The 20,064-nt window shown below is 38.8% G+C and overlaps 1 protein-coding gene across 5 annotated transcripts in view; it reads right to left on the reverse strand.

The window, feature by feature from the left end:
- Window positions 1-20,064, reverse strand: part of LOC149229484 (thylakoid lumenal P17.1 protein) — a 301,289-nt gene that overhangs the window by 140,992 nt on the left and 140,233 nt on the right. Inside the window, exon 4 of one of the 5 annotated variants that reach the window (XM_089375849.1) lies at window positions 8,959-9,031. The exons of the other annotated variants lie outside the window; for them this stretch is intronic. Coding sequence (XP_089231975.1) covers window positions 8,994-9,031 — 38 coding nt within the window. The 3' untranslated portion in view covers window positions 8,959-8,993. Of the gene's footprint in view, window positions 1-8,958; window positions 9,032-20,064 lie in introns of those variants that run through there. 5 annotated transcript variants of the gene reach the window in all.

Below are 20,064 nucleotides of genomic sequence, written 5' to 3' on the forward strand. Positions count from 1 at the left end.
CGGGATTCCTCAATAATCGAATCCCACCTCTAGTTGTCACAGAGAATCACAATGGTACAAACAGCGCACTTGAAGAGCTTCCCCAACTAGGAAACTTCATACGAGATCATACTCGTAGATATGTATCCGGTCTCAGTGGTGCTTATAACAACCGACTTCTGCTTCCTACTCATCCATGATATCGAAGCAGAATCCAAGAGAAACAATGCTAAGAAGTGCTCTAGTGATCCTCCACACTGCTTGCCCAATCAGCATTCGAATAATCATGCAATTTCATATTTCCGGCAATGTATCTCAATCAATGAGAGATTGTGCCCCGAAGACATCTCAGAAGATTCTTGGCACCAATCCAGTGAGGTTCAACCAAATATGAGCTCACCATGCTAACTGCAAAACATATGTCCGGACGGAAGTTCACCAAGAACATCAATGCAAATAAGTTTATGAGATTCAGAGGCACTTCCCAAATCTGGTCCGACATCACTACCATATAACTTCTGAAAGTTAAGATCCTCGAGGTAGTCACAGGCTTGCAGTTCACCATTCCACATTTGGAATCCAACTCCCTCTTACTTCTGCAAATGAGAGGGTCTGCACCTGTTCGAAGTAGGTCATCCTCATAAGGTGTTGGTATGAGAGGTCTATCATCCACAACCTTTGGATGGTTCAGATTTGTTTCACTCCTAGTGAATCTCAGCTTTATCAGACAGCTATCGATCCTCTCATACTATGCCCGAGGTGTTTTGCATCAAGCCATAGAGGGCTTTCTTCCACCTGCATATGCGAGATTCCTGATTATCAATCTCAGATCCCTTGCGTTGTTCTAGACCTATGGACCTGCTACATGAGGGGAATGGTCCCCTTGTAAGATTTTCCTTCGGTACATCTCAGACATGTACTTTCATTCTCCTTTTGAATTCAAGCATCCCTGTCACCATCTAACTCACAAACCTTCGGTGCTACGTGACAATGGACATGGTCCCCAGTGGACTTCCTGCAATTTGATACAACCCTGAACTCAAAAACATCTTTGAAAATTCTATTTCCAAACACGTACCTTTCCATCAATGAGTGCCACCCTGAAACCTTTGACTTCCATTTTCGAGATGGACACCAGGTTCTTCTTGCGATCAGGTACATAAAAGTGATTCGGGGTTCCTTGCTTTCTTTGAAGAGTTGACCATTTCCTTGATGACCTGCATTACCTTCGGACACTCCTTCGCATAATGGCCGAACTTATTGCAACCAAGGCATCCGCCTTTCCTTCCACCCTTAGATCCGAACTTCCCAATGAAGTGATCTTTAGATGGGCCATCAGAAACTTCCGCTACGCCATTCTGATAATATGTTCTGCTTCGACTTCACCCTTTGTGAACTTAGAAGAGAGATGTGGAACCCATTGATCCTTTTGTCTTGTCCCTATTGTCTTTGGTGATTGCTCTTTCACTCTTGCTTGGGCATTGTCTTCACCTCAACTCCGATACCATGTTAATTTTAGGTATGTTCTATGCTAGAGCAATTTATTTCAATTTCTTTTCCACATTAGCAATCACATCAACATAAAGTAAACTGCAGATAGAACATAAATATAAATTGTAGAAGACAAGCCAAGACAAGAGGACACAAGATGTGGCGCTAGCTAGGGACAAACCCCAATGTGGGGAAACCCTTTATCAATTCTTCTTTTATGTTATTCAAAGTTCAACAGAGAAAGTGAGAGAGATAGTACATTTACAATAGAAGTCAATCACTTTGACTTTTGATATCGACATGAGATTAGTTGAAGACATATTGCTTCAACTGATTCTCTAAGGTGACTCATTCACCTATCATAGTGTTGCATCTCGTCTATTTGCTGCACATTACCGTGTGACACCTTGTTGTACTGTCACATGTGTTGAACCTTGATGATTGAGCTGCTCTCATCTTCATGCTGCTCATCATGCTGCATCTTCCATGGTCTTATTCATCATCAAGTTGCCCATGCTCATGATTTCATTCATCATTATGTTGCCCATGCTCATATCATCATGCATCATTATGCTGCCCATGCTCATATCATCATGCTGCTTATTATGCTGCCCATGATCTCATACATCATGTTGCCTTCCTTCGGAGATAGATGCTCCGGCTGTTTCGGCAGTTCCCAGTAGTTCTGGCTTTTCCGGCAGTTCCAGCATTTCCGGATTTTCCAGATTTTTGGCTTTTCCGATATTTTTGGCTTTTCTGACATTTCCGTCTTTTCCGGTAGTTCCGACTTTTCCGGTAGTTCCAGCTTTTCCGGAAGTTCCGACTTTTCTGGCGTTTTCGGTATTTCCAGTGTTTTCGGCTTTTCCGGTAGTTCCGGCTTTTCCGGCAGTTCCAGTTTTCTGGCTTTTCCGGCAGTTCCAGCTTTTCCGGCTTTTCCAACAGTTTCGGCTTTTCCGGCTTTTCCGACAGTTCCGACTTTTCCTTAAGATCTCTCCTCCTACTAAAACCCAAAGACAAGTAGAAAGAGGAAGAGATCCAAGTGTGTGTAGAAATGACTTGAAGTCCTCTTCTATTTATACTAAAATGTAGAGGTTGAATAGACATGATTGTTGGGCTTCTGAGCCTACATAAGTTGTTGGCCGACTTAACAATTTGTCCATAACATAAATAGATTCATAACTTCATAAATACTTATCGGAATCGGATGATCTTTAGATCAATCCTACACATCTCAATGAGAGGGATCCAATAAAAATATCAGCTGCCATAAATAATATGACCCACATGGAGTTTGGCCCTAGTTGCCAATTTTAACAAGACATCACCATCAAATGCCACTCTAGCTTTGGGTTATGCTTGGGAGAAAAAATCTAACAATTATAAATGTTGAAAAACACAAATAATTAGCGAAGAAAAAAAAACTCCCTCAAGTGAAACTCTTTGGTAAAATTTGTTAAGCTTACCCAAATGTTTTACATGACTTTATAAACATACTAGAATCATTTTTACATGATGGCCCACAGGGCTGCAGAATTTGGATTACCTAACTTTGATAATCTACTAAATGATGATGATGAATTATGGATGTCTGAATGCTTGAACATGATGGAATGCGTTGAAAAAATGTGCACTACTATAGGGTAGTTGACACAAAGTGGTCAACATCTAGCTCTACATGGGGACTCATTGCTCCATTGCAGGAATGTGAGAATCCAAAATCTGCATCCAAGCCAGGCACAGGTTTATATCAACAACGTCCATTGAAATATAAATCCATAAATCATCATATGAAACCAAATATAGAAGTTGTGTAATTCTACTAACATGAAATGTAAATCTATTCTAAAAAAAGAAATAAGATCTAATCTAAGAGAGTAGGGTTATAAATACAATACAAAGGATGCCCTATGGCATCATATGTCATCAATGCAGTTCATGTTGAGAACCTGCTTACTTTTAGGCAAATCCATGGGTTGGTTGTCTGATGTGCCATGTCTAATTTTGAATATCTTGGGACTATGATCCATCCCAATACTATGTTGTAGATGGCTATCAGATCCATCAAACTTCTTCCTCTTTCATTTCCAATTTCTACTTTTCTTGGTGGGTTGTGATGTTGATGATAATGCAACCAATGTATAACTTTATGCCTGATCTTGAAATTTTCAGATGGAAAATTTGAAACATCCAAGATATATGTCGCATGTCTTTGTTCTTTTTCCTGAATATGCCCTGACATGGATGATGGATAAGTATGAACCTAATTCCCCTTAGTTTCCTTTCATCCATGTCGCCTTCAATCAATCATTTTCAATGGAATGAATGACCTCATAATAAGACGGAGCTTGCTTCAGTGGACTGGAGTCTTATAATTGCTTGAAAGTTCTTTGTTATGTTCATCATATGGCCTAGGCTGGAACATCTGTACCTGTGATCTTTCCATTTCCATCAATCTTTTCTGTAGGGCGGTTATTTCTTTAGAATGTTTATCCTCCATGGTGTTTATTTCCCTGGTATGCTTTGCCTCCATGGCCTCTATCATGTTCTAAAGAGTGATCTGATTATCTTTCATGGCATTCATTTCCATGGTCTTTAATAATTGTGCTTGTTTTTCTTCCATGGCAATCAAATGATTTTGCATAGAAGACATCTGATCAAAATGATTAATTTCATTAGTCTTAATGAGTCGAGCTTGGTTGGCCTCCACATTCTTAATTACCCGCACTTGATTTATCCTTGACCATTTGGGCTAATTCCTTGATAGGATCACTTTCAGCTTCTTCAATTTCAACTTTTTTTTTACATTTCTTTTATCTCCATATTTATCTTCAAAGGCATGAATGATTGATTGTAAAGAATCAAAAGTGTTAGCAGGTAACTTTGTGAACCAATCCAAAGCATCCGTGCCTAAGATAAAAACGAAAAACCTCATCTTCACATTTTCATAGTTAGCAGATGGGTGCAACTTGCTCACACAAAAATTAAAATTCTTAAGGTGAGCCTTGTTGACCACTACCGATCAACTACCCATGCAATACACCCCCCCTTTTTCTTTGCAAAAAGTGGTAGCACTTGATCGACATGTCCGTGCCATCCTGCAGTCATCAGCAGCTTGATCATTTTAATTGTAAACCCAGTCTGCATGTATGAATTGTAAATAATCTTAGCAGATATGAGTCGTGTATGTAAATTGCCTAGGTGGACCTAACTTTCTAATGGTAATCTACGTCCCGGAAGGTTTTTCGTCTCACCGATCCATGATCGGCAGAGTTTTCCTTCAGCCTGACCCCAAAGCCGGGATGGATTTTGTCATTAGAATTTTAGGAGAATCCTAGTGTGTTAATCTGCTAGATTATAGTTGTGTCGCAGAACTGGGTGGTTTATGAGGGTCTATGATAAAGGGGTTTTCCCCCTTAAGATGTAAATTGTAAAAGTCATGATGTAAAGTGTCTTGAGGGTTGGAAAATGTTTTAAATCCCCTCATGAGTCCTAAGTCCTAGGTCCTAGGAGATTTTTCCAAAGGCTAAGTTCGAGGATCCATTTTAAAATGAATTAAAAAAAATAAATAATAATAATAAATAAAATATAAAATATAAAATTATAAAATTATAAAATAAAGCAAAAACCCTAAAATAATAATATTTTGAGTGAATGCATGTAAAATATCATTTTTTAATAAATCGAGGGATGAGATTAAGAGATGTCTTGATTCTCATCAACTGTCGTGATCATTTCGACATGGATCACTCGAACTAGCCATTGGGATCATTTCCTTTAAGTAGGGTGCTAGGGGTCATTTGAGATCAAGATTGGATCTGTGAGTCTTGTGCTGAAGAAGCTCTCTTGTAGTTCATTTTTTCTTGTGCAATAAAGAAGACTTTGGAGTTAAAAATCTTGCTGGTGTTACTCTTCTGAAAATGTTGTAAGATTGTTCTATTTGTTCTGCATAATTTTATTTTCAGCCATTAATGATAGCTTAATGAAGATTGATCTAGGCACAGGTATCTTGTCTGATCTTTGAGGTTTGAATGATAGTTCAGATTCTGAAATATAATGGCAAGTATCTCCATTTGATCGGGGTTTCACTATTGTTTTCTCCTTCTATGTTGATGGTTGAATTTAAGTTGTGCAGGAAAGCCTTTTTTCAGATTACCGGGCGTTAGGGAAAGTTCTCGGCTGAACCAGCCAACTCCCGGGTTGTGTTTTCTGAATGAGCCCAGCCAGTTCTTGATCCCGGGCTTATCATTCGAAATATTTTTTTATGAATACATGCAGGGTTTTCTGAAGCGTTTTACATTAAAATAAATTTTCTGAAAATATTACTGCTCTTATTGCTAAATCTGGCTGTCAAAAAGGGGCCAAAATCTGTAAATTAATCAGCTGTTTTAGGGTTTCAATTTTTGCTCTATACACAGATTTAAAATTAGGGTTTTGTTTTCTTGTGTTTGAGGCTACAGGATTTTCATCAAGAGCATTTTTTTTAGAAGGAGTTCAAGGCTGCCCAGCCTTCTGCCACCGAGACGGCTGCAAGCATTTTTCGGTGTAGTTTTTGATCAAAGAAACGAAAACGTATACATTCGTGTTCCATGCGTGTGATGGTGCATACTTCGTTCATTTTCACTCCCTGCCGTCCTTGATCCTCACTGCATTGAGCATTATCAAGTAAAATTCGAAATTGTGTTATCCTGTGAGCATCAAGTGGAGAAATCTGATTTGATTCAAATCGTTGCAATACACCATACGCTGCCACCGCCAGAGCAATCCGTGAGCCTACAGAAAACCCTCGCTGCTGCATACACGGGCCAGAATCATTTACAGGCCAATCAGGAAAGAGAAATACCAATGCGTTTTATAAATCGCCACTGGAGGATGCACGTTTCAAAACAATGACGTAATGAAAAAACCTGAATATGTACTCAGACATACTGTATATCAGCCAGAAATCTTCAATAACTGCAATACGTCCGTCGTCCTCACCATCGGGCCAGGTAGATCTGAATGAATATGCAGTCATAATGTGTGAAAGCGTCAGGATTCACTTCCTCGCCAGGCAGCAGATCTGAGGTCGGTCATTCCATTTACAAACGCTCAGGCCTGTATCTCTGCGGGTTGTGTTTTAAAAGTATTCCGCGCGGGCATCAGAAGCATTGACTGAAACGTTTTCACGATTAAACATCTTTTTCCGTCAAGCGCCAGTGGCAGTCTCCTCCTGTCGCCGCCCTCATACCTGTGTTCCTCCATTGAAATCCCGCGGATCTGCCACGTCCACGCACAATAAAAAGGGAAAACGCTGAAGCGATACCAGGTAAGGTTGATATGAGTCACGGGTTGGGTTTTCTTTGCGATTTTCTTTTAGGTTTTATTATAAGTTCGATTTTCTTTTGTTAGGTTCTGATTTTGTATTGAGTTGGCGTTCATATTACATTAGGAGTTAGTTATAGATTTTAAATTTAGATTAAGGTTTAGTCTAGGGTTTTAAAATGTTTGATTTAGTTTAGTTTTTTTTTTTTTTACTTTAGAATAGGTTTTAACTTAGATTTTAATTTAGGAATTATTTTTTTTTAGTTTAAATTTCATTTTTTTATTTTTATTTTTAAGCTTTGATCTTAAGTTTAAATTGTTTCAATTTTTTTTAGATTTTATTAATTAAAAAAAAAAAAATTGGGTTTAGGAATCAAATTTTTTGATTTAGTTTATTTTGATTAAATATTTAGATTTAAAAAAAAAAAAAAATTGTGGAAATTATTCTTTTTGCCAGATCCAGTTGTTCTCGGGAAATTATCATTTTGAGATTCAAAATTACTGATGTTTATTATTTTAGACGAATCTGTACATGAATGATCATCTTAAAGATTAGCTGCATATGGTATCTGGTTAATGATTCATGATTTTGCGTGGTTGTTTAAAAGTATTCATCTCTTCAAATTTTTTAATTACTGGATATCGTTATTGAGCTCTGGTCATTATAAGAACTCTGTGTGTTTATCGAATATCCTGCATCTGTTCTAGTCATTTGATGATAAATGATTGCTACACATGGTTTACATTTCTGAAATATTTACTAAGTGATCATTTAAAATTCAAACCCATAAGGCACTGGTCTTTAAACTTCTAAATCCATTTAGTGCTTATCATATCGTGTCTCCCAACCAATTGGTCGACAGTTGGTCTTCGTCAGATCATAGGGTCTACCCCCCTTAGCCGCGGGAGACAAGCTTAAACGGAGAGATCGGGGATCAGAGTGACAGCCCCCGGTCTGAGCGTTGTCGTGTCAATCTGTGCGACAACAAGCCTTAGCACTAAAAGCATTGTTACCTTGGAAAAGAGGCAACTCATCGATCGCTTCAGTGGCCTCATATGGAATATCATGCGGATGGCCCTAAATGTTAGTAAAATAACAAGAGGCGAACAAGTCTTCCATGATGTCTTGCTCACTTGACCCTGAAAGAGCAAATGTATATTAGAGAGAGGCTCATGTCCAAGACTAGCAAGAAGTCTACAAGAAGAGGGCTTCAAGCATAAATCCTTGCATAAAATGAAACAAGTAGAATCGCCACTTGAAAGGGATTATAACTCTAAAAATCCAAAATGCAAGAACCGGAGTGTTAGTAGAAAAACTGAGTCAAAAAACTTATCCCCGAAAACGGTGCCAAACAATGTTGTCGCCTATGATGTACACCTAAATGTGGGAAAATTTTCCAACCCCACAAGGTATAATCCTTATGGCACAATGCTTAGAGCAGGGGCTATCACCCAATCCCTACCCACTCCATTTAATATCTCTCCTAGACAAGCTATGGGGGATAGTCCCTTAAGGGGGTTAGTAAAGGGAAACTTGTTGAAACAACAAGTTCTAGGAGACTAAGGGCAAGGGGATTACTTCTCTACGTAACTTGAATTAAGGATTATCTAACAAGTGTGATTATTAAATGAGCAATGTATATGTTAACAAGATGAATTCCAATTAGATCGATATGGCAATAGCAAAATAAACAGATAAAAACCAGTTCCTTAATAACAATGCTCAATAAACATATAACACTTGCAAAAGATAGTATTTCAAGTTACAAGACAAGCAATGTTGCAAGAAAGAATGTTAGTGCAATAGAAGGCACAATTTTGAAATATGAGCAGAAAATATAGCTTGCAAAAATGAAAGAAACATGTACTTCACTTCAAGAGAAAGGCTCAAATAAGATATGACAATGTCAATGGACAATGAGCAAGGAATTTAAACGACAGTACAAAGCAGTGATGAAATATTGCAAGTGAAATAAAATGTTCACAATTAACAATATGCCCAAATGAGAGAAAGTTAGACAAATGAATGCATAACTAAGCTATGCGATATGCAAGATCTTAGTTAATTTTAATTAAAATGCCTAATCTAAGGTGAAGAATTTCTCCTCAATTCTCAGAAACTAGTCTTAAACAAGGTTGTAGAAAGAGGTACTGGAGAAGAAGGCTAAGGCCTCATTAATGATACCTACCTAGAACTTCTAACGAACCAAGTGCCTCCATTCCTACAAGGGACTCAGCCACAAAAGAACTGCAAGGTCACCTGTTTTAACCGTTGAGTAAGGGTCAAGCTCTTAAATTGAAAAAATGGAGAAGGTTGCCCAAACTTTCTATTCAACCAAGCTTATGCTTGGAGGTAGATTTTAAGAATGCAAGTCTAGTTCTAAAATGCAAAATAAGATGCCAAATTGCAATGCTTCAATGAGATACAAGGTAAATTAATATGCTTCAATAAAGAAATGCTAATTCACAAGATGATGATAAAACTTATAACATAAGATTAGATTAACCAAATAACCAATGAAGCATATAAGGTTTACTTAATGAAACAAAGCATTAAAGAAGAATGCCAATACAAGTTCTTTTAATTTAGAAATTGCTCTTGGGTGAAATGAGTTAATGATTAGATTTAGATGCCACTTCACATATGATATATCTTTAGGAGACTTTGAGAGAAAATGTAAGCACAAGTAGTTATTTTAGATGACAGATGAGACTGCTAACGGAAACTATTTCTTAGATAAAAAATACAAATCAAAGTTTAATCGATAGTTCCTCAATTGCAATTTAGATCAGTAGAGAATATAGTCTCCAATAGCAAACAAGATAAAATGATTAATCATAGAATCTAGACCTAGGGAAATCAGATCAAAGGATTACTCCTAAAATGCAGTGAGTAGGAAACTAATCTATTGAATGCCATTAGAGATCAGATCTAAAGGTTATGCTAACAATGTGAATCAGATCTAAGACTAGAAAATGCAAAAGGAAGAATAAAGTTAGCACACACAAGAAACTCCTCCTAGGAAGGAAGCAGGGATACCATGGGAAAATCCCAATCTCCCTCAAGTAAAATGATGCCTTTTATTATCAGATTTTACAGAGATAAGGAGGTCCCTCTTAGACAGTAAGAGAGAGAGGACTTGAAACACTTGATGAAGGCCTACAAGGAAGATGTCCTTTGAAAAGGAGGAAGACTCCTCTTCAAGGAGACTTATAACAAAAAGAGTGATCTGTACAACAGTGATTCTCTCCATCAGATGAAAACAAAATTGATTCACTTATGAATCATGATTAGCTTAAAAACCCTCCAAAACGATGGATTAAATCCCTCAAATCGAATGCTTTAGATCTCCAATGATTTTCATTCCCCAACAAGGATGACTATAGTCTAGAAATGCTCACAGCCTGGGTGAGAAAGAGGCCTCAGATGCTTATGGTAGCTCAGGAATTCAATTAAAATTTGATCTTAAAAAATAAAAATAAAAATTAAGGTGAATTTCTTGATTTTTAAGGCTTGAAATTCCTCACAAAATTTCCTACCAACCCCCCTCTAATCAGACTTTTCGCACCAGTGGAAAGAGGCTCCTTTAATTTCTCACGACCTTGAGGAAAGAAGGCCTCCAAGGGCTTTCGCTATGCCAAAAATTTGCAAATTAATAATGCCTTGAACAAATCGATTTTTGACCCAAAAAATATGGGGATAACCTCTTCCACTATCTGCAAACCAAAAGTTAGATCACTGCAAAATTCACAAAGGTTACAGGATATGAAGCTAAGCAGAGAAGCAAGCCTAGAAGGCTTGCTGCCTTCTGGAAATTTACAAAAAACTAAAAAAAAAAAAAATTAATACCACAAATCTATAAAACCCTCCTCCAATCGATGAATGAGAGTGCCTTCAAAACTCTCGACCTCTCCACAAAAAGAACTCGGCCTGCAAAATCGTTAAACCCTAAACGAAACCCTTAAAAACATTTCGAAAATTTTATGAGCAAGTTTCTTTGCAGAAAAAAATGAATTTGAGGGAAAAAATACCCTCAAACCCTTGTGGTACTATGGAGGAGTATAAAAACCAAAAAAAGGATTCACAAAATTTTTTTATCTTTCTTTAGAACCCTAGATGCTTATGAGGAGAAGGGTTTCACTTCAATAGATTTTGACTTTTCCTTTGATCTTTGATCAAAACAACTTGCAAAAAATGAATCAAGAAATCTAGATTGAAACACTTGCCCTCCTTCTTTAGATTTGCAAGAAAACACAAGGAAAAACACAAGAAAATATATACAATGTATAGAAAATTATAAACAAATGTTAGATCTATACAAAAGGGTTAGTAAAAAAAATATTTACAAAATAAATTTAAAAGTGTTGATCTAGAGGGTATGAGTGTTGAAATTTTGATGTTCTATGTTGTTACAATCACTTAAATCCATAATTTCTTTATGTTGCAAAATAAGTTAAAAAATTGTACATAGAACATAAACCATATAAACCATATGCACAATGGAAGACAGCCAAGAACTCAATGAAACACAAAGAAGTTAGGTCAATGACCGGGGAAAAACCCACAAGGGGAAAACCCAACCAGATTCTTCTTCTATTAGAAATCAATTGTTCGGCACAGAAACAAAGTACAATGAGAGAATGAAGAAATTCACCCATGTTGGCTAGTTGATTTGTTTATTTATTAACAATCAAGTACCACATTAAATTGTCAACCTGGGAAAGTCTTTTATTTCAAAGGCTACCGCGTACTGTATGTACTTAACTCTAAAAGCATTAAAAAGCTGTAGTATACGTAATTCTCACGTTATGTTATAACAGTGTACTGTAAAGATAAAATGAAAGCAGTTAATTTAAGATGACAAATTTGAAAAGAAAAGTGATGGATGCTCTGTTATCAGAGGATCAGGACCCTATCCTCCAAACAAGGACGTTCAGCACCTGCCCCTGTAACCAGATTGCTAATACACACTGCAATTCTAATTCACCGGTGAAGTACAGTTTCAAACGATTAACAAAACAGAGTGCCAGCAAAAACGAAACTATCAGAGATAATGCTACAGAATCCCAAAACAGAGTACCAGCATAAAGAAATTACCAAACGCACTTACACACTTGACAGAAAAGTAAATGGGCGAATCTTGTGAGGAAGGTGGGCCCAGTCCCTCTCACAAGATTCCCCAGAATGCAAATACTAGATTAGATACTCAGAACAATCTTCTATTCATCTGCCAAAAGATGCATTTACAATGAGAGTTCAGACTTTGCTGTTGTCTTTCAAAATTCCCCTTACAAAACTATTTTTCTCCCCCGTCTCCAATGTAGATGTCTCCTCTTTATAGAGGAGACATCTATTACAATAGATTATCACAGTTCATTCAGTTAGATCTTTTTGTCAAAAATAAGAGTTACAGGATACTGTTACAATAATGTATTCTTTCTTGGGTTTCTTGCTGTTACACAGCTGGTAACCGAACTTTGACCGTCTTCTTGGAATTCTCGCTTTATCCTTCGACGTTTCCCCATGGTTGTTGATTTAGTAAACCCGTGTTGTTTCTGATATTTTAGCAATTGTGTTTTGCCCTTTTTGGACAGTTGCTGATCATGCTGCGTCAGCGCGGAATTCTGGTGATCTTCAGATAGTTGCCGTTTGTTATTTCCAGTTGTTGCAAAATAGCATTCCCCTGCTTTAGATAGTTGTCGTTGCTGGTTGTAGCAACTGCGTAGTTGCTGCTTCTGGTGTTGCAGCAACTGCGTAGTTGTTGTTTCTGGTGTTACAGCAACTGCGAATTATAATTCCTGCAGACTTTAGACAGTTCGACGGTTACTTGGCACTTAGTTAGCTTTTCCAAAGATAAATATAAAGATAATCATGAATATGTAATGAACAATTAAACATATAGATATGCGGAGAATTACTTCATACCTTGGGGTGATTAAGTCATCATGTAATCAAAGCTTACAACTATTGAACTGAAAAAGGATAATATTATGGCCAAAATATAAGGTCAAAAATGGTCAATTCTGAATCCTAACATCCCCCCCAACTGAAGAGATTGCATGTCCTCATGCAATGCTTACTCTGAGTCTGAATCGGAGTACTGGGATGAACAGTGTAGATTACTGAGACAATAGTTATAGGAAGTGACATCAAACTTATCTCTGAACCCACAGACAGTCTGTATTTGCCTCCATGCTGCTGCTTCTTCCTTTTTGGATGATCCAAATTGACCCCTGTATTGTTCACCAGATAACCATAGAAGTGGAAATTTAAATCTGTAGCCAATCCAATTCTCAGCACAGTATTGCATGCATCTAACATAGTAAGGTACCCTTGAGAGTGCTGCCTGTAAATTAGGTGGATTACAAGGGTGGTATTCCTGCCTCTCCTTGGGGCAATTTTCCCAGAACAAGTTATTTGCCTTGACAGCCAATGGTGCCTTAGTTCTCACATAGTGCTGACAGTCTCTCAGGACCACTGCTTGTAGTTGCCTGACGTGGTCCTTCATTTCAGGATCACTTATCATCCTTTGATGTTGTGCAATGAAGGTGGTTGTGTTCTGAGGTTCAGCCCTAATCCACAGAAGGCAATTCTGTTCATTATGTTGAGCTGAGGTAAAAGCGTTCTGCCATGTAAGTTGGTTTGCTAAAAAGGAGATGAAAGCTCTCAGCTGTATATCGCCAACCACAGGTAGCATATTCATGTTTCTTTCTTCGGTCATGGCTTCATTATGGAGATAAAGCTCGCATAACAGATTTTGATCATTTTTAGGTGCCTCTGCAAAGGTTTGCATAAATTGCTCTGATGTAACCACCTGATGAGGTCTACCTTCCCTAACAGCCTTTATCTGTAAGAATGTGAGTCTTTCCCTCAAAAATGTTGCATAATTGAAAGAGGGTTTCCTTGTGGCAAGTATTCTTTGGAATAACTCAAACATCTGGGACAATCTGGCTTTTAGTTCCTTAATTGGTTTGTACTGAGCTCTACACTGCTCAAGTGCTTCCCAGTTCTTATATGCATAATTGAACCAGGTCCCCTTTTGCTGTTGGAATGCTTTGCCTTGTGACAGCTCATATTCTCTCCACCATTTTCCTTTTAGTTCTTGAAAACTATCTGTTTCTGTGCATGCATCACTAACAGAGGGAAGTTCTGTTTGTGTAAAGGCATCAACAAGGGTAATCTGCTCTGTGATAATTGGAGTAGGCCGGGATGAGTCTATGCCTTTTTCCTCGTTTCCTCCTGTTTCTTGTGTAACTGCTTCCTCTTCTATGACGATTTGGGTAGGCCGGGGTGAGTCTATGCCTTTTTTCTCATTTCCTCCTGTCCTGTGTAACTGCTTCCTCTTCTTGTTCTATGGCGATTTGGGTAGGCCGGGGTGAGTCTATATTTTCTTCTTCATTTTCTTCTTTTTCCATGGCAGTTTGAATAGGCCTGGGTGAGTCCATGTTTTCTTCTTCATTTTCTTCTTTTTCCATGGCAGTTTGAATAGGCCTGGGTGAGTCCATGTTTTCTTCTTCATTTTCTTCTTTTTCCATGGCAGTTTGAATAGGCCTGGGTGAGTCCATGTTTTCTTCTTCATTTTCTTCTGTAACCATTTCTTCCTCTCGTTCCGTGGCAATTTGGGTAGGCCGTGGTGACTTTTCCTCTTCTTTATTCTCTGTTACCTCCTGCATAGTTTCTGGAGAACTTGTTGATTCTTGTGTTTCAGCAAGTTCTTCTATTTGCTTCCGTGCAGTTTCTGGAGAACTTACTGGTTCTTGTGTGTCAGCAAGTTCTTTTGTTTGCTCTGGTGCAGTTTCTGGAGAACTTACTGGTTCTTGTGTGTCAGCAAGTTCCTCTGTTTGCTCCTGTGCACTTTTTGGAGAGCCTGTTGGTTCTTGTGTGACAACAGGTTCCTCTGTCTGCTTCTGCACCATTTCTGGAGAGCCTACTGGTTCTTGTGTGTCAGCAGGTTCTTCTGTCTGAGCGGAGGGTTGTGGTGTTTCCATCTGTGTAACAACAGGTTCTTTTGTTTCAACCACAACAGCAGGGACTTCCTTCATTGGTTCTGCCACTACCTTGTATCCTGCTTGAGTATATATGTCACCACAACTGGTACACACATATTCATTGTCCTTACTCTTCTCTGCTGCAGATGCTACTCGTGCTAAAATATGCAGGCTAAATTCATTTTGATAGGCTTCCTTGACCCTTATAATTTCCTCCTGGTAGTCCTGAATTTGAGCTTTTAGAAATTCAATTTCTTCCTGCAGAGCAGATATGGTGGGCTGAGCTTGTGGAGCAGCAGGTTCCAGTGGAGGCAGAGGTTGTGCTTCAACATTAATTTGATCCCTTATACCCTCGACAGGTGGTTCTTGTGTGTCACCTGGGGTAGTGGTTGTTTCTTGTGTTGCAGCTTCTTGGCCAATATTACCTTGGGTGTCGGCAGCTGGTTCTTGTGTGTCAGCTGCCTTAAAATATGATGTCACGAAACTGTGAACACTCTGCATCTCAGCCTCCGAGGGTGAGGGAGAGGAGTTTCGAGGGCTGGTGGGAATGCGGGTTTTTAAGGTGATGGGTGGTGAACTGGGAGGGGTGTGGCTAGGAGATTCAGCTATTGCAGACGACCGAGTCCTTTGCTTGGGTAGAGAAGCAGGGAATTCAGGCATTTTTCTTTTCAGACTGGCTTTCTTTAAGATAGGGACAGTGGTAGAAATAGCAGCTGCTTTAGCCGAAGCCCTAGTTCTTCTTCTTTTTGGTGGGGTTTCTATTTTCCTCTGCATTTTCCGTTTGAGCAAGGTAATAGGGATGTTATCATCAGAGTCGTCGGTAGAAATACCAAGTATAGGAATGGATGGATTGGTTCTGTTGGGGGATGGAGTTGTTTCCGTGGGTATTTCTACTGCTGATTGCTCATTTTCAGCAACTTGTGGGGGTGTTTGCTGGAGGACTTCTTTAGGAATGTCGTTTGCTTGCTGAGGGATTTCTACATCTGGCTGAGGTACGTCTTCAGCTTGGTGAAGAATTTCCTCTTCCTGATGAGGAATTTCCTGTTCCGACTGTGGAATTTCTGCCTCTTGATGGGGATTAATGGGGGGTGGAGGGTTATTTAAGGCGAGGCCTCTATTTATCAGCAATTGAGCTAAACGGTGATGTTTCAAGGAAAGAAGCGGACGCTTTGCATTGACAGTGTAACGTGACATATTTTTAAGACATCCCAATAAATAATATGGCATGTTTATCAACTGACCATTTCTCAAATGATTCAACAAGACGAAATCGTGCTAGTAAATTACCTGCTACCGGCCTTCGCACGTCAAGTATTGCTTCACAAATTCGGCAACTTTCGGCCACGGTTGAGGCAATGACTGGAGTGATACACCTCTGCCCTTCGGTTCCACCTGCTCGCCTGGTTGAAGAAAATCTTGTTGCGCATTAAGGATCAAGTGCTTCCTACTGAACCACCGTATGCCATTAGCTGGTAGCCCGGTAACTTGGGCTATGACTTCCTCCGTGACTGGGATTTGGAACCCTTGAACAACAGAAAATCCTTCTGTTAAATTGCATGCAAATTCGAGGACTTGTTGCGCGTCGAAGTCTGGAAGTCTCCTGAAATAATCTAGCCATCCCGCTTGCAGAAAGATTTGATAAACTTCGGGATAGAGCTCAAGAAGTGTTGTTGTGCCAGGTTCATATGTGATGAGATTTCCTCCCATAGCTGCTGTTTCAGTGAATTTCACAGTTCAGAGCCGAGTTTCCGAATTCAGTTCAGAGTAAACCGTTGCAAATGGTAACATGTCGTGATAAGGTGACTTTTACATATTACCGGGAGAGTTAAGGGCGGCGGCAGTTGGCGTAGTATGCAATTATGAGAGCGCTTTGGTAATCCCCCCCCCTTATGCGTAAGTGATATGATTGGAAGTACAATTATTTGGTAGTCCTATCAGCTTCTCCGCATTAACTATTATTTAATGTCCATACATAATCATGCGTACCTTTATGTTTTACCTTTTTGGTTGCTGCGTCAAAAAGTCTTGTCTTATCTTTTGCTGGATCATAATGATTACCGCGGGTCTAAGAGCATGAGAATACCGGCGATTTTTGATAATAATGACGGGAAGTGATAGTGGAGTATCGTAATCATCACAAGAAGTGGTGTATTTTATAAAAAATTCGTTTCTTGGGGCTGAAGTGGAGAGACTGGTGTTTTTATAAATGAGAGAATTGCTAAAAAGGTATTACGGGATCGGGAAGTGGTGTTGCAGCAACGGGCTTGGTGTTGCAGCCACTGGGAATGATGTTACATCATCGGGAAAAGATGTTGTAGTAATGTGAAAAGGTGTTGCAGCAACGAGAATTGGTGTTGCAGCAACGGGAATTGGTGTTGCAGCAACAGGAATTGGTGTTGCAGCAACGAGAATTCCAAGTCCGCAAAGTGATTCCTTTAAAGCTTTCATTCTCAGCTATTTTCCACAGCTCAAATCTGCAAAATACTGAAATATAATATGGTAACCCTTGGCAGGGATTATTAGTAATTAAAAAGAATATCTATCCTAAAAAAAATGCATAAATAAACAGAAATTCAAGTGCTTTGAGGAATAGAAAGTTCCCCTCGAAAAGAATACTGTTTAATTGCCATGCAAGTGGCTTTAAAATCTTCTTTAGAAACAGGCCTCTGATATAAACGGAGTCGATAGCCATTCACTAGTAGTGGTGTTCTGCTTCCATCAATTGTTAAAAGTCTAACTGTCCCATTTGGAAAAACAGCATCCACTTCATAAGGCCCTAACCACCTTGTTCTTAACTTACCTTGGAAATTCTCGAAACGAGAATCATAAAGTAGAGCCCAGTTACCTTTCTGGAACTGCTTTTGCTTGATGGTTCTGTCATGCCACCTGCTTCTTTGTTGCTGTATCATGGTTGTTTGATGGATTCCAGTCTTTTCTCGTCCAATTCTTGAAGTTGTTGTAACCTGGTTGTCTGTGCATCAGTCAAATCAAGATTAACAGCTAAAGCAGTTCTTAAAGTTTTGATCTCAAACTCTACAGGGAAAATAGCATTCTTTCCGAAAACTAATTCATAGGGTGAAAAGCCTGTAGTATTCCTCCAAGTAGTTCTATAGGCCCATAATGCCTTGGGCAACCTTTGAAACCAGTCCCTTCTATTCTCCTTTATTGTTTTTGTTAAGATGGCTTCTATGACTTTATTGGTACTTTCTACCTGCCCATTTGCTTGGGGGTGATAAGGTGTAGTCATTTTGTGCTTAATATGATATTTCTGGAGCGTATTTTTGAAGCCATGAGAGTTGAAAGGAGGTCCTCCATCTGTGACTAATTCTCTAGGCAATCTGAATCTAACAAAGATTTCTTCAAATAAAAATGTTAGTACTGCTTCTTCATTAGCTTTAAGGAGTGCCTTAGCTTCTACCCATTTAGTCATGTAATCAGTGCATACTAATATGTACACTCTTCGATTGGATGGAGGATTAATGGGACCTATAAAATCTAATGCCCATTTCTCAAAAGGTTCAAGAATTACCTGGGGATTGAGTGGCATTTCATCCCTGTGATTAGGTTGGCCCATTCTTTGACAGCTATCACAGGCCTTGACATATTTTCTAGCATCTTTGAAGAGTGATGGCCAATAATAACCCATTCTAAGTACCTTGTGTGCTGTTCTTTTATCTGCAAAATGTCCTCCACAAGGGCCATCATGACAAGCTTTTAGTACATCATAAATTTCATCTTCACCAATGCACCTTCGGATTTCCTGATCGATTCCTGTATGGAAAAGACACCTGCTTATCCAGCAGTACCTAGCACTTTGCTGAATGATCTTTCTTCTTTCCCTGTGTGATAGGTGTGATGGTAGTTTTCCTGCAACTAGATAATTGGCAATGTCTGCATACCAAGGTGAGTGAGCAGATACTGCAAATAAATATTCATCAGGAAAAGAATCATCTACTGGAGCACTTTCATCAGTTTTTAATCGAGAAAGGAAATCAGCAACTACATTTTCTTTCCCTGGCCTATCTACAATTGTGATGTCAAATTCTTGTAATAATAACAACTATCTGGTGACTCGGGCATTTGTAACTGATTTATTCATCAAATATTTAATGGCCGAGTGATCAGTATGCACAAAAGTAGTGTAGCCAGTAATATAATGTCGAAATTTATTGATAGCATAAATAACTGCTAGAAATTCTTTCTCAGTGACTGTATAATTCAATTCAGCTGGTGTCATATTCTTACTGATAAAATAAATGGCATAGGGAAGATTATTTTCTTCCTGACCCAAGACAGCTCCAATTGCAGTGTCTGAGGCATCAGAGGATATATGAAAGGGTAGTGCCCAATCAGGTCCTCTCAAAATGGGAGCTGTAGACAACTGATGTTTGAGTTCATTAAATGCTTTTTCACAATCATCAGTCCACTTAAATTCAGCATTCTTTGTTAATAACACAAATAGAGGAGAAGCTATTTTGGAAAAATTCTTAATAAACCTTCTATAGTATCCAGCATGTCCTAAGAAGCTTCTTACATCAGTTTGTGTTTTAGGGATAGGGAGGGTCTGAATTACCTGTATTTTAGCTGGATCGACTTGAATTCCTAGGAATGAGACAAAGTGACCCAATACAATACCTTGATTCATCATCATATGACACTTTTCAGTGCTTAAGGCAAGGTGTGCTTCTATACACCGCTTAAGTACTTTTTCAAGATTCTGCAATGCATCCTCAAAAGTCACTCGATAAGGAGTAAAGTCATCCATAAATATTTCTAATGAATCATTTAGCATATCAGAAAAAATCCCTATCACTGCTCTTTGAAATGTTGTTGGAGCATTACATAGTCCAAATGGAAGTACCCTGTAAGCAAAGGTCCCCCATGGGCTAGTAAACGTGGTCTTGTCTTGGTCTTGGGGTGCAATCTTAATCTGATTATATCCACTAAACCCGTCCAAGAATGAAAAGAATTTCTTACCTGCCAAATTATCCAATACCTGATCAATGAATGGTAAAGGGAAATGGTCTTTCTGGGTGGCTTTATTCAGTGCTCTGTAATCCACACATACTCTCCATTTGCCATTTTTCTTGGGTACAATCACAAGTGGGGAAACCCACTCACTATCAGATATAGGATATATAAATCCTGCATTCAAGAGTTTTTGAAGTTCCTCCTTCACAATTTCCCTTAGATTGGGATTCATTCGCCACTGGGGTTGACAGACTGGCCAGGATCCCTCTTTAATATAAATACGGTGAGTGCATAGCTCAGGGGAGATCCCTTTCATATCTGTATAGTCCCATG

The sequence above is a fragment of the Pinus tabuliformis genome, chromosome J (assembly GCF_031772625.1).
Source record: "Pinus tabuliformis cultivar Carrire ecotype Pingquan chromosome J, CPIR1, whole genome shotgun sequence".
NCBI classification, from domain to species: Eukaryota; Viridiplantae; Streptophyta; class Pinopsida; order Pinales; family Pinaceae; genus Pinus; species Pinus tabuliformis.